Source organism: Myxocyprinus asiaticus, chromosome 25, assembly GCF_019703515.2.
Source record: "Myxocyprinus asiaticus isolate MX2 ecotype Aquarium Trade chromosome 25, UBuf_Myxa_2, whole genome shotgun sequence".
NCBI lineage: Eukaryota > Metazoa > Chordata > Actinopteri > Cypriniformes > Catostomidae > Myxocyprinus > Myxocyprinus asiaticus.
The window spans coordinates 40,603,710-40,619,996 of record NC_059368.1 but is presented as its reverse complement, the minus strand read 5'-3'; the positions used below and the strand labels follow the sequence as shown (position 1 = coordinate 40,619,996).

General features: G+C 38.0%; 1 protein-coding gene across 4 annotated transcripts in view; it reads left to right on the top strand.

Moving 5' to 3' along the window:
* The window catches only part of arid1b (AT rich interactive domain 1B (SWI1-like)), a 165,349-nt gene that overhangs the window by 29,038 nt on the left and 120,024 nt on the right, over positions 1-16,287 (top strand). For 3 of the 4 annotated variants that reach the window (XM_051654659.1, XM_051654661.1, XM_051654660.1), the window contains exon 2: positions 478-651. In XM_051654659.1, the coding sequence (XP_051510619.1) occupies positions 478-651 (174 nt within the window). Of the gene's footprint in view, positions 1-477; positions 652-8,490; positions 8,512-16,287 lie in introns of those variants that run through there. The other variant, XM_051654662.1, reaches the window with a different exon arrangement.

The window sequence follows — 16,287 nt, the reverse complement described above, 5'->3', positions numbered from 1 at the left end:
CTAATTTTACTCTAAACTAGAGCATGTCTGCTCATAAAATAACTTTAATTTGAAAATATAGTTGTCTAGGCAGAGGAAATGTGTGCGTTCGCGACTGCAAAGAACTCTGGCATGACTGCTGACGCTTAAACTGTTCATTTAGCCCTCCCAGGCTTTCTCAAATTGCTCACATTTTCTGTAAGTGCTGCTTCAGTTGGCCTGAATTTGGCAGTGACATGAGAAGATTAGCTTGGATGGCTCTCAGTCTTTCTGGCACAAATGGGACACTTGAGAGAAAACCTTACCCCCGTCCTCCCCCCATCAGTCAGTGGCACGTTGCCCCAAATCTCTCCATTTACTAAACCACTCAACCTTATGATTGCTATTTGTATTCCAGTCTGGTGAGGCATAATAGTCATATGAATGTGTTCACACACACACTGCTGTACATTGCAAATTACAATTGCTAGTTTGTCATGTAAGTGTCATGCTCAATAGGTTTCACCTATGGACCTGATGGCCATGAAGCGGTCTCAGATGTATGCGATGAGCAGCAGTCCCTACTCTTATCCAGGACAGCCGTATGGATCCCCCGCTCCTCAACGATACCCAATGGGAATGCAGGGGCGAGGCCAAGTTGGCATGGGAGGGATGCAGCATCCTCAGCAACAGGTAACTAATGAAGTCTGTATTTTCAAAGTGTGCAGTTAAAGTCTCAAGTCCCTTTTCAGGACTTCAACACAAGCGTCATGCACCCGCTGTGAGCACCACATATAAAGCTTCGCAGATAGTGTCACAGAAAGGCAAATTTACAAGGTTGCAAGGTACCAGGAAAGCGGCATACAATTTGCCTTGAAAAATGCTCATTCATTAATAGAAATGCGGAACCGAGAACCAGTTCTGGAACCGAATGACGTTCATGTCTTTTGGTTCAGTTAACGATTCTTCAACGTGCATTCTTTCTCCGATCTACAGTGGAAATCTAGAGCGCGAAACATACAGCACAGCCGGTGTAATCTGATTCCTGAACGATAGACTCTTATGAGGCGATTCTTTTAAAACTGCAGTGCAAAACACACAGCATGACCAGAGTAGTCTGATTCTTGAATGAATTCATATAATGAGGTGGTTCTTTTGAATCTACATCGTGAAACATACAGGTCGACCAGTGTAGACCGATTCCCATACAAACTTGTTTGAGCCGTTTCTTTTCAATTTAGAGTGAGAAACACACAGCAAATCTAGTGTTGTTTAATTCCCGAACAAATTACTCTTAGGTTCTTTTGAATCTACACTGCAAAACATACAGCACTGGCATTATATTTATGATGTCAGCCAGAGGGGAACTGGCCCCCACAGTGAGCCTGGTTTTTCCCAAGGTTATTTTTCTCCATTAAACAACATCTTATGGAGTTTTGTGTTCCTTGCCACAGTCGCCTTCGGCTTGCTCACTGGGGTTCTAAATACAATTATTATTTAATTACTTAAATTTAAACACAATTCACAATCGTATTTTATCAAACTACACAATGATGACTCTAAGACATTATAGATAATACAGTTTCATTTTCTGTTAATGCATGAATTTCTGTAAAGCTGCTTTGAAACGATGTGTGTTGTGAAAGGTGCTATACAAATAAAAATGACTTTACTTGACAGCACGACCAGTGTAGTCAGATTCCTGAATGATCGACTCTTAATGAACCGATTCTTTTTAATCTACAGCACGAAACTTAAAACGTGACCAGAGTTGTATGATTCCCAAACAAATTACTCTTATGAGCTGGTTCTTTTTAATCTACAGCACAACACATAAAACATTATCTTCCGAATGAACAACTCTTTTCAGCCACATCTTTTAAGTGAATAATTCACAAATTGTTATTGTGTTATGTATACATAAGTCTCGGGAGGCTAAAATCAGTAGAAAGTAATAAGAGAGTAAAGGCCCAGGTATACTTCGTTTTTGCGGGTTCCTGATCGGCTCGTGCCTGGTCATTGCCTTTGAGTATACTCTTCTGACCATGAGCGAATACGAATGCGTTTGACGCATGCCCACTACAACTTCTTTGTGATAATCTTTTAGTAGAGTCAATGGCTGGCACATGCTCTGACAATGTGCACAGATGATGACTGCATCCGCGAGTCGAGAAAATCTGTCTGGCACACGGTCATGCTACGCGGACTGGATTATAATGAAATTACATAATGCATACTGTGTGTGGAGTAGTGTTGCGTGGTATACCGGTACTAACGAAATATTGCAATACCAAAAATTAAAAATTAAAACATTTAACATGGAATCTGGAAAAATTTAAAAAGAAAAGGCATAATTAGTATCTATAAGCCTTTATGCAGTTCTTTTAGCAAAGTAATTTTCTGTGTATTTTCATCAAAAATCTGAGTTTTTAAATTTGTTTATTTATTATTTGTTTACGTATCGAGTTAGTATCAATACCGAGGTACCAGGGCTGGTATCGTACCGAAGCCAAAATGTTGGTATCGGAGCAACCCTAGCATGGAGCGATTTGCAACACCGTTGCACAAAGTGTACTTTGGCCTTAAGAGTAACACTCTGTAGTAAGAGTAATAACTGGATGGTTGTTCATATAACAGTGTGTTTTTAAAGATACACAAATTAGGTGTTTTTTATGTAATTACAGCTATTTTATAAGACAGCGATTTAGTACCACTTTAAAAAAACTCTAAGATTTATAAAGTTGTAATAAAGTCATAATATTTTGAGAATAATCTTATAACATGCCTTTTACAAGAATAAAGTCATGAAGTTTCAAGAATAAAGTCGTAGCATTATGAGATTAAAGTCATAATATTTCGAGAATAAAGTAACAATTATTAGAATAAAGTAGGGATGGGCATTTTGGTCATTTTGTCAACTGGAGTACTTGAAGTAATTACTCGAGTACTTGTTGAGTACTCGGTAGGGGGGGGGAGCACATAGACATGTACAAATACAGTATGTACATATACTGTATGCCATACGTCTTTGGCTGCTGCATTGTGTCTCGTTGTTCCAACATCTGTTCATCAACAGGCTGTGATAATGTAGTCTGTTACAATAAGTACAAAAGAGGGCATAATCAAAATCGAATGCATAGTATTTAGTCATTATGTGAAGACTTGCTGGTCAGTTCAACGAAATAATGCTCAGAACGTGCGTCTCTGTTCTTCCTTCAGGTTACCGTAATAAGCATAGTAGGCGCGCACCTCTGAACTTTGTATCTGCAAACCGTGGTTTCCGTGATGCCATAATCATCACGTTTTTAAAATGTAGTGTTAAGTTGAAAATAGTTTTGAAGACCTTGCGCTCTGTTACATACAGCTGTGCTTCATCTAGATGTTTGAAAGGAAGATTTTGTGTGTGTGTGTGTGTGTGTGTGTGTGTGTGTTTGTTTGTGTGTGTGTGTGTTTGTGTGTGTGTGTGTTTGTGTGTGTGTGTGTGTGTGTGTGCACGTTTCTCCAGAGTGTAGAGTGCCGTTTTTGCCCCGGACAGAAAGTCACGCTCTGCTCTGTTGTACTTTGTTGCTGTGATGATGAATGCTTCCTCCCATTTAACTTGGGATTTTAAACTTCATACTGGGAAAACTACAATGGAACACCACTTTATGTAGGTGTGTCATGCAAACATGTCGGCACCGAGGGAGATTTACCATCAATGATAAACCTTCACTTTTATTAAATAATATACATTAATGAGTTTCTACATTACATGATAATAAAACCTGTATAGCAAACGTGTGCAGAACAGATGTTCAAAACATGGTGGATTAAACTTTCTTTTGATTATCGTAAACCTGTAGAACAAACGTTAGCATTGCAGCATCGTTTCTCAGTTTAGTTGCTATGAGATGCCACTGTTGACAATCAAGGTATTGCTGAAAATGACAACGTAATCAATCTCAAAATTAAAAATAAGTCCGCTCTTTGATATGTTATGTATAGTTGTCAGGTAGTTGTCGCTGAATTTCGAATTCAGTGAAAAGTCACATTAAGCTTTTTCATTTTCGATCATCGTTTTCATGATCGATCATTGCTGTCACTTCCGAGTACTCGAGTACTCGAGTACTTGTGCCCATCCCTAGAATAAAGTCATAGCATAATGAGATTAAAGTCATAATATTTTGACAATAAAGTCAAAATTACAAGAATAATGTCATAGCATTCTCTTGCAATGTATATTGCGAGAATAAAGTAGAAATATTTTGGGTAAAAAAAAATCTAAATTTTAAACAGCGCATCATTATAACAACGATGGAATAGTTGCTGAGCCAGCAGCTTCATAAATGCAAGAAATGTATGTGGTGGATTTAGTTAAATCATACTTTAGGATATGATATATCAAGAAAGAAATCCTTGGTCTTTGGTGCATCGCCCAGAGTTATTATTACTATTCAGACACTCCAGCGGTTATGTAGGAAAAATAATTCATCCTGGAGAAAGAACCAGACTGACATTTTGCGCAGTCCTGCTCTCCTTGGGTGATGTTTGGTCTGCTTTTTTTGTTCTCAAAGCAGTACTATAACTGAGGGGATGTTACCACATACTATGTCTTGAATTTGGCCTATAGAATTACAGCAGTTCCGGTTATTTTTCGCTTCACTTAATCCTAGCATCTCGTGCCTCCCTTGACAGGCGCCCACAGGTTGAAAACTCCTGTACTAATGCACACCTCATTCATAAACAGAGGGCTCGCAAAAATTTACCACAAATTCAGCTCGGCTAACTTGACGACAAAGCTGCAAAGCCAGTGTTATCTCCCTGGTTAGTGCTGTTTACTGTATCCAAAGACCCAGATGCTCCACTTTGCTGTTGTCCACCACATGACTTTGATGTTGCTTTCCTTACAGCTTATTCTCAAAATATTATTATTTTGTTCTCATAATGCTACAACTTTATTCTCAAAAATTTGACTTTGAAATATTTCTTTCTCAAATGTACTAAAAGAATTGTTAATGGAGGTGTTAAGGAACGAATCGTTTTTACAGTAATAAGAAACGTAAACAGAAGTGTTCAATTTCTTATTATTCCCATCCCTATCGAAATATTAATAATGGCTCCAGACTAAAAAAAATGAGTTAGGAGCCATTGGCTCCTTAACTGAAACATTAAGAAGCCAAATGGCTGTTTTTAGTCACCAAATCATATAATTGCTCGATTTAGATTGTTGTTCAGAAACAAGATAGAACGCTGAAGAAAATAGAGATAATAACCCATTAATCGGAGGTTTAATAAACAGTATATATAGTTGAGAAGGTACGTTCATAAATGTTCACACCCCTTTCATAATTTATACAAATATAAGAGATACATTTGTTTTATTTAGTACTGCCCTTCAGAATCTACATAAGCAGATATGTACATAAAGCATAGTATGCATATACAGTCATGGGAAAAAGAAAGTACACCCTCCTTGAATTCTATGGTTTTACGTATCAAGAGATAATAAAAATCATCTGGTCCTTAGCAGGTCTTAAAATTAGGTAAATACAACCTCAGATGAACAACAACACATGACATATTACACCATGTCATGATTTATTTAACAAAAATAAAGCCAAAGTGGAGAAGCCATGTGTGAAAAACTAAGTTCACCTTATGATTCAATAGCTTGTAGAATGACCTTTAGCAGCAATAACTTCAAGTAATCGTTTTCTGTATGACTTTATCAGTCTCTTACATCGTTTTGGAGGAATTTTGGCCCACTCTTCTTTACAACGTTGCTTCAGTTCATTGAGGTTTGCGGGCATTTGTTTACGCACAGCTCTCTTAAGGTCCCACCACAGCATTTCAATCAGGTTTAAGTCTGGACTTTGACTGGGCCATTGCAACACCTTGATTCTTTTCTTTTTCAGCCATTCTGTTGTAGATTTGGTGGTGTGCTTGGGATCATTGTCCTGTTGCATGACCCAATTTCGGCCAAGCTTTAGCTGTTAGACAGATGGCCTCACATTTGACTCTAGAATACTTTGGTATACAGAAGAGTTCATGGTCGACTCAATGACTGCAAGGTGCCCAGGTCCTGTGGCTGCAAAACAAGCCCAAATCATCACCCCCCCACCACCGTGCTTGACAGTGGTATGAGGTGTTTGTGCTGATATGCTGTGTTTGGTTTTCGCCAAACGTGGCGCTGTGCAATAAGGCCAAACATCTCCACTTTGGTCTCGTCTGTCCAAAGGACATTGTTCCAGAAGTCTCGCGGTTTGTTCAGATGCAACTTTGCAAACCTAAGCCGTGCTGCTAAGCCGTGCTGCCAGACTTTCTCCTGGCAACCCTTCCAAACAAAACATACTTCAGTCTTTTTCTAATTGTACCGTCATGAACTTTAACATTTAACATGCTAACTGAGGCCTGTAGAGTCTGAGATGTAACTTGTTTTTTTTTTTTTTGCAATTTCTCTGAGCATTGCACGGTCTGACCTTGGGGTGAATTTGCTGGGACGTCCACTCCTGGGAAGATTGGCAACTGTCTTGAATGTTTTCCACTTGTGATTAATCTTTCTCACTGTAGAATGATGGACTTTAAATTGTTTGGAAATGGCCTTATAACCCTTCCCAGATTGATGGGCAGCAACAATTGCTTCTCTAAGATCATTGCTGATGTCTTTCCTCCTTGGCATTGTGTTAACACACACCTGAATGCTCCAGACCAGCGAACTGCTAAAACTTCAGCTTTTATAGAGGTGGTCACACTTGCTGATGATCAATTAATCAAGGGCATTTGATTAGCAGCACCTGGCTACTACTTAGCCTCTTAATTCCTATGGAAGCAGTAAGGGTGTACTTAGATTTTCACACATGGATTCTCCATTTTGGCTTTATTTTTGTTAAATAAATCATGACATGGTGTAATATGTCATGTGTTGTTGTTCATCTGAGGTTGTATTTACCTAATTTTAAGACCTGATAAGGACCAGATGATTTTTATTATGACCTGATATGTAAATCCATAGAATTCAAGGAGGGTGTACTTTCTTTTTCCCATGACTGTAGTAGTGTGTTGCCTTCTTGAGCATCAATGAATGTTTACACCTTGTGTAATAGTTGTGTATAACCTAATTTTCATCCACTTTTCACGCTGTTTTGTTATCGGCAAAGTGAAAATGCATAATTGTTTTTTTTTTTTAATTTGCCGTCTTCTGGCCTTTTATCGATAAAAATGGTGTGCGTGATGACATTATGCTTAAAAATAACACTTTGTCGTGTAAGTTTTGGTTTATCGCGAAAGAAATCTGCTCTTAAGCCGTTTCCATACAGAAATATGTGTATATCGCTAATTGTGTAGCTTTTGCCTCCCAGATGTCCCTCATTTCCCCCCCCCCCAAAGTTTTGGTAAAATGGGGAGAGTATTGAGACAATTCATTGAAATTAGCCAGCGTACTGTCATTTTAATTTTTACACATAAATACAATCAGAAGATGAGGAATTGCAATCAAAAGGGAGCAGTTGCCCTAATGATAGGACTGTAATATTGGTCCTGATGTTGCGTATTGCAGGTTGCCACCGGTTCTGACCAGAAAGCGAATCGTCATGGCCCTGTTCAAGCTGGCAACCTGCACCAAGTAGTGGGGGAAACTTTCGGTCTTAGTATATGAGGACCATCCATCGATGTGTGTATGCTGTGTGCACAGCTATTAAAGAAAATTTTTTGTGGTGTAATATCAGGGTTTACATATGATACATTCATGATATTCAACAGGCTATTTTAAACAATAATCTAATCTAAAGCATTGCCATCACAACTGCATTATGTCACTCATATTTGTCCAGCAACTTTTAATGACCAACTGAACATGATTGTCATCTAAAATTAATTTTAGTGTCATAATGCAATTTACATTTTGTGAAGAAGCTTAGCAAATGCGATCCGAGGTAAAGAGGGTTAGATTTAAAATATTTAAAAGTGTAAAAAGTTTCAAAAGCTAATTTTCTGAAAGTGAACTCTGCATTGGACAAATAGTTCTGATAGTTTATAGTCTTAACAAAAAGTGCAGAACATTCTGAGAATGTCATTCAGATGACGTTTTTCATCTACAGAACAGGGTAAGGATAATTTAAGTTTATGTAAAGAAAAGGCAATTATATAGGCCTAACAATATTATTTATTCGTTTGGTAATTTTTTTTAATTTAATGCAGGTAATTTTACTGGCATTTTTTCAAAAGTAAGCTAAACAATAATTTTATAGAATTGGGCTGTATGTTAGTGTTCCAAAAAAGCACACTAAAGCTTTTCTCCTAGTATCGTGTATTTAAAAAAGAGAAGTAAAACATATTTGTGCACAGAAATTATGTTTTTGTATTGTGGGCAAATTCCATGATTGCCATATATTATTTTGAATGGTGTGGAAAAGCAACTTTAAATAATAAACGGATGGCTATCACGATTTAAATTAATCGCAAAGAGTGGCCATTCATTTGTTCTTATCGATGACAGGTGCATGATACGAGATATTTATGTTGGCACTCCAGGAAATGTCATGACGCAGATGTGTTTGCAGCATCGGATTTGTGCAGGTATGCCATTAAGACCAATCCATAACAGTGCGAGTAATGCTTCACGTTCAATAAATTGGCTTTCAAGGATGTATACCTTGTCGTCATGATTAACACATGCTAACGATTGGGGTAAATTCTGTCATGTGACACTACATTTTTGTGTTAATGCAAATTTTCTCGACAAAAAGTGTTTCCAAACCAGTTTTTCGCGACATTTGAAGTCTCGACATAGAGTTTATGCGCTAGAGTTAAACAGAAAAATATGATGTCGCAATAATTTGCATTTCCATCAGCTATATCGGTATACTTTTTGATGCGCTACACCTTTTGTCACAAAAAAACCCTTGGATGGAAATGTAGTTAGTGAGTGTCAGTGTTAAAAGCTGGATCTCATATATACATACATACATACTATATATATATATATATATATATATATATATATATATATATATATATATATATATATATATATATATATATATATATATTACAGACACTACCGGTCATGGGATGCTTTTTAAACAATATTGAAGGAGTTCTCATCTATGTTGGGCACTTATTGGCTGGTTTTTTTTATTATTTGGTCCAAGTCATCAATTTCAAAAACTTTTATAATGAAATTAATATGGTGGCACAGTTATTTTTTTGTTATAATCTAAGATCATGAGAAACATTTCTGTCAAGTGTTTCAAAACTTTTGACCGGTAGTGTATATATACACAGTGTGTGTGTGTATATGTATATATATATATATATACACACCGATCAGCCCAACATTAAAACCACCTGCCTAGTATTGTGTAGGTCCCCCTCGTGGTGCCAAAACAGCACCAACCCGCATCTCAGAATAGCATTCTGAGATGATATTCTTCTCACCACAATTGTACAGAGTGGTTATCTGAGTTACCGTAGACTTTGTCAGTTCAATCCAGTCTGGCCATTCTCTGTTGACCTCTCTCATCAACAAGGTATTTCTGTCGACAAAACTGCCGCTCACTGGATGTTTTTGGCACCATTCTGAGTAAATTGTACATTGTACAATTCTACAGTAACTCAGATAACTGCTCCGTACAACTGTAGTGAGAAGAATAGCATCTTGGAATGCTATTCTGAGATGCAGGTTGGCGCTGTTTTGGCAGCACGAGGGGGACCTACACAATATTAGGCAGGTGGTTTTAATGTTGTGGTTGATCGGTGTGTGTGTGTATGTGTGTGTGTGTATGTGTATATATATATATATATATATATTTATATATAGTGTGGCCAAAAAGAAAATAGCCAAAGCCTTGAAAATGCCCATTTCCACCATCAGGGCAATAATAAACAAGTTCCAGTCAACTGGAGATCTTAAGAATTTACCTGGAAAAGGACGTGTGTCTATATTGTCTCCGCACAGTGAGGAGGATGGTTCAAGTGACCAAAGAATCCCCAAGGATCACAGCTGGAGAATAGCAGAAATTAGTTGTGTCTTGGGGTCAGAAAGTCTAAAAAAAATATCAGACATCACCTACATCACCACAAGTTGTTTGGGAGGGTTTCAAGAAAGAAAGCCTCTGCTCTCATCCAACAACAAACTCAAGTATCTCCAGTCTGCCAGACATTACCAGAACTTCAAATACGAACAGGTTCTATGGTCAGATAAAACAAAAAAATAGCTTTTTGGCAGCAAACACCAGAGATGGGTTTGGCACACACAGAGATGAAGAAGTACCCAATGCCCACGGTTAAATGTGTTGATGGATCTTTAATGTTGTGGGGCTGTTTTTCTGCCAGAGGTCCTAGACATCTTGTTCGGATACATGGCATCACGGACTCATATCAAATACCAACTGATAAAAAATCAAAACCTGGCTGCCTCTTCCAGAAAGCTTAAAATAGGCCCTGGTTGGACCTTCCAGCAGGACAATGATCCAAAATAAACATCAAAATCTACACAAAAATGGTACACTGACCACAAAATCAAGGTTCTGCCATGGCCAGACCTGAACCCCATAGAAAATCTGTGGGGTGAACTGAAGAGTCCACCAACATGGACCTCTGAATTTAAAGGATCTGTAGAGGTTCTGTATGAAGGAATGGTCTCAGATCCCTTGGCAGGTGTTCTCCAACTTCATTAGGCATTATAAGAGAAGACTCAGAGCTGTTATCTTGGCAAAGGTTGCAAAAACTATTGAATAAAAGGGTGCCAATAATTATCGCCAATTCATTTTGGAGAAAAATATTTATTTAATAATGAGATATTTCCCCTGTTTAAATTTTTTTACTTCAATTAAATGTTAGATTTTTTTGTGATTTTTATTTTTTTATTTTTTGTATTTTATTTATTTTAACATTTTTTTAAATGAAAGATCAAAAGGATAAACAATGTTGTGAACACACTGACGGATGATTCGCTGATTAAGTGACTGATTTAAACTGCTAACCTGAGCTCCTGAGTTCACACCCTCAGTTCTTTTCAGGTGATTCATGAAAAAGACCCGGTTTAAAAGAGTCATTTGGTCACGACTCTCTCACGCTGTGTTTGTTGTTGTGTGCGGTGCAGCGAGCACATCACAACAGAAGGGGTGAAAAGCGGCTTGAGACACGCTGGTGGTGCACGCTCTAAAGATGTATTCAATAACTCACAAAATGATATCTGACGAAACCACATATGAACGCACACAACCCGACTAAATTTTAAATTATTGTCACAATCAATTATTTTTGGTTGCATTTACTACCATTTAGTCGCAGTCTGGAGCCCTGTTTATGTATAACTGTTTTGACTATTTTGTTTGTAACACAAGAGTTATAAAATGTGAAGCTGTTGCACTGATGCCAGACTTATCAGTCATTTGTTAATAATAATTTCTGTGAATTAATGAATACTGTGAAATAAGATTTTGTTAATACTGTATCGATATAGTGCAAAATCATGATGCAAATAACCATTTGGCGGCATTTTCATAATTCACTTAATTCATCAACAGTAATGTTTTTATTATATTAATTATTATTATTATTATTATTAAAATATTGATAACGCTCTTTTTTTTTTTTTTACTGTAGTCTAAATATATTTTTTAAAATGTAAAATAGCCGAATTAAAGCAATAATTAAAAATAGGTTCTGCATATCGGTTATCGAACACTTTTATCAGTAATAAAAAAACAAAACAATTGGTCAATCTTTAGCATAAAGTTTAGCATTGTGGAACTTTTGATGTGAATCACATGAAAGGGCCTTTGTTATCATTTATAAATGCATAATAAGCCATTTTTAACCATGCCAGCACAGAATTCTGAAAAACTTTCCTCAGATTTTTGTGGAAATTCAAATGTTCATTATTTATAAACTTCTACAACCCTCCCTGCTCCTTGCCCTTTTGTATATTTTATATTTTAGCTTATTTGAATATGGTTTTAGCTACTGTGCTGTGAACACATATCACAATATTTTATTTTCAATTTGCAAAATTCTGCATATTTCCCATACTATCTAGGCAGAAAAAACTGTACAACCTAGTTATGTCACTTGTCTAATGGCAATACCCTGCTAGAACTTTTTTAGCCACCTCTGTTGGATTCCACACGGGTGTCTGTCCTTCTATGATATCTATTTTCTGTGTTCAGCTATCAGGATTAGCAGCACTGACTGATTGTAATGGTTTCAGACAGTGATAGCATCGGGTCTCTTGACGCTGAATGTCCTACAGGCTGGTGTTCTGAACAGTGACAGCCCACAGGGAAATGCTGAGTGTGTTGCAGAAGAAACAGCTCTGTAGTCCCTGTCAGCATGAAGCGACAGTGCTCCCAGTGTACCAGAGATATTGACAGTCTAATGCATCACGTGTCTGTCAGAGGAGGTTGACAGGCAGTCTGGTTTTCGGCTGGGCCGTCCTATTCTGGTTATAGTCCATGATACTAAATATAGACATGACTGCTGGAATGAGTTAAGTTCAGCTCCACAGACTGGCTGTTATTCACTATAGCAAATACAACTGACAGATTGTGTGTTTTTTTTAAAGGGAGAGTTCCAAAACCATGTGACTTTGGTTGACATTGTGAACCACAAAAAGAGTATTTTTGATGTATTTAATTCAGGCATTACTACATGGTTATGTATTTATTTATATATATAGAAAAATTGGATTTTCAGCACAACAAAATTTCCAGCCCCCCCCCCCCCCAAAAAAGTATTCTGTGTATACAGTGATATTAGATTTTAGTAATACTGCCCATCCCTAGTAAACATACTTCAGTAGTTTTCAGACCTTAAACATCAACTGCTATCTCAGCCATCAGCGTCTTTTCATTACCTCCAGATACCATAACACTGATATTTGGTCAGCTATGCTGACACAACATCACCAGGACAGCATTGCTATGCAGTTTCCTCCTGTGATTGCCCCTGGGTACATTTGTGACCTTTTTATAGCTTGAGATCAGAATCAGCAATCTCCTCTCGGCATGCTGGAATGTAGGAAAGGCACTAATCAAGGAAGACATAAGCGAACATGGCCAGCACGTAATGTGATTGCTACAGGAGAGAGTTCTGGGGTAATCTCAAACCTGAGGGGTGTGCTATGCATCGGCGCAGCTATTAGTTTCTGCTGTACTGGACAGGGAGGGACCCTGTAATGATTTTTACCTACTGGGGGTGTTTTTTTTACAACCCTACCTGAATTTGGATGTTTCATCTGGCTGATACCAGGGGAACCATGCTGTGTTATTTATATTCTTTTTTTTGTTATTAACAATTTTTATTGATTCTATTCATAAGACAAACAAACACAACATAAAATACGGAATCAATTATAGACATTAAACCCCTCCCCCCGAAGATAAAAAAAACAAACAAAAAACAACAAGAATGCACATACACATCAAACTAGAAATCCCTCTCCACTGCCCCTCTCCGAGAACCCTCCAAAAAAGCCAAGTATACACCCCACTTCCTATCAAACAAATCCCATTTTTCTAGCCCTCTAAAAATCACCTACTCGAATGCTGCCACCCAGCCCATCTCCCCGCACCACTCCCAAAACGAGGGTGCCCCAGCCAGCTTCAACCCCCTGAGGATGATTTGTCTGCCGATCATATCTCCGGGTAGGACCCAACTTTTTAAATGACTATCCTCAATATTAATGACCGCTCCATCACCTAAGATACGGAGTCTGGGGCAAAATGAAAATTGAGTATCCAATATGTCACACATAAAGCTCTGAACCCTCAACCAAATTTCTTGGATCTTAACACATCCCCAAAAAACATGGGTTGTGTCCCCGTCTTCTGATTGGCATCGTCAGCAGGTGGGTGTGTCTTTATGACTGAGCCTATACAATCTAGAGGGGGTCAAATAGACTCGATATTAAAATCTTAGTGGGGTCAGAGATGAAGAATAAAATATCATCTGCGTAATGCAAAAGCTTATGCGCTATATCTCCCGCCCCCACCCCCGGAAAATCATCTATCTTTCTTATCGCAGCTGCTAATGTTTCCAGGGCAAGACAGAACAACAATGGGGAAAGAGGGCAACCCTGCCGAGTGCCCCTATCCAGAGTAAAATAATCTGAAATTAATCCATTTGTTTGTACCACCACTACCAGGTGTCTATAAAGTAACTTAATCCATGCAATAAAAGTATTCCCGAACCCATATATTTCCAAAATCTTATAATCCCATTCTAACATATCAAACTCCTTTTCAGCGTCAAGTGAGATGGCAGCAACTGGAGTCTGATCATTCGCCACTGACCACATAATATTGATTAAACGCATAATGTTATCAGAAGAGCTGCGGCCTTGAATAAACCCCACCTGATCTATATGTATAAGAGATGTCATAACTTCACTTAATCGGTTAGACAACATTTTGGACAATATTTTTACATCTAGCTGGATCAAGGAAATTGGACGGTAACTCTTACAATCGCTTGGATCTTTGTCCTTTTTAAGAATCAGACTGATCCGGGCTTGTGTCATGGTTGGCAGAAGTGTTCCATTCTTTAATGATTCTGTATAAACTTCTAACAAAAATGGAGCCAGTTCTGTAGCATAAGATCTACAAAATTCAGCGGCAAAGCCATCTGGCCCTGGAGCCTTGCCTGTAGTCAAGGCCTTAATTACCAAGCCAAGCTCCTCCAAGGTTATCTCAGAATCAAGAGAATGTTTTTGCTCAGTCGTCAGTTTAGGAAGTTCTAATGGTTCATCAGTAGAAGAAGACGTGGAGCTATAGAGATCAAGATAGAATTCTTTAAAAGCATTATTTATATCAATGGCCGAGGTAAAAATTTCACCACCAGCAGATTTCACTGAGGGAATGGTAGAAAAAGACTCTCTCTGTTTTATATATCTAGCCAAAAGCTTCCCTGCTTTGTCCCCCGAGTATTACTGTCTTGCCCTAAATAGCCAAAACTCCACCTTACATGACAAAATAGTATTATATCTGTATTTCAATCGGGTCAGTTCTCTGAGGCCATTAGATGACATTCGGTGCTTCAGCTTGCCTTGGCACTTTTGCACTCCACTAGTTCTCGTGCTTTGGATTTTTTGATGAATGAGGCATACTGTATGATCTGACCCCTAAGAACCTCCTCAAGTGCCTCCCAAGCCACACCCACAGAGGATACTGAGGACCAGTTGGTCTCCATATAAACACTGATTTCAGCCTTTAACATTTTTTGGAATTCAGGATTTTGCAAAAGGGATACATTAAAGTGGCAACTATATGAGTTCTTTTTCTCCATATGTGGCAACACCTCTAAACTCACCAGGGTGTGATCTGAGACTAAATTTCCAATTGAGCAATCAACAACAGATGAAATGAGGGACTTAGATATAAAAAAAATAAATATATATTTTAGAATAAATCTTATGGACTGATGGAAAAAATGGATAGTCCCTACCGGATGGGTTCAAAAGTCTCCAAATATCTGTAAGACCAAGATTTTTACACATCCTTTGAAGCGTCAGTGTTGCTCTAGGGGGCTTACACACTTTTGCTTCACTATGATCAAGGACTGAGTCCATCAATAGGTTAAAATGTCCTCCCAATATTATATCATGACGGGTGCCAGCGGCTTGCAACATCCCTTCAAGATCTATAAAAAAGCCTTGATCATCAGCGATTGGTGCATAAATATTAGCCAAAATCAGACTTTGCCCCTGAATTTCCGCTAAAAAATAATGACTCTTCCTAATTTATCATTAATCTATTTGACACATTTGAATTGTAGATGCTTACTTACCAGTGTAATGACTCCCCTGCTCTTTCTTGAGCCAGCACTAAAGAAAACATGTCCACCCCATATCTTCCCAAAATTTTCAGCTTCCTGCAGGGAAAGATGCGTTTCTTGAAGAAACATCATATCATATTTCTTACGTTTAAGAAGAGAAATAGCTTTCTTTCTTTTTATGGGGTGCCCCAACCCATTCACATTCCATGTGGAGAGAGACAATCCACTCATACTAACATTTGACATTTTGACATATTAGAAAAAATTGATTGTCAAAAATAAAATTATAAAGACCACTTTCCACATTAGTGCAACAGTCAAACCCCAAACTTCCCCCCGAACCAAACAAGCAGAAAAAAGAAAAACATGCACATTAACCCGGAAACACCACAGCGCCAACCGGCGTCCATCCTTCTAAACTCAAACAGTCCATGTATGCCTACAAGAGCCCTTGTGACAACTTTGCCGTCGGATTGCTCAGGTCCGGTGTTTCTATACAAATTTTGTAAAACAGAATTACACAACAGAAGATAATCTATAAAATAAACTCCAGCCAATAGATGGGATAAACACAAA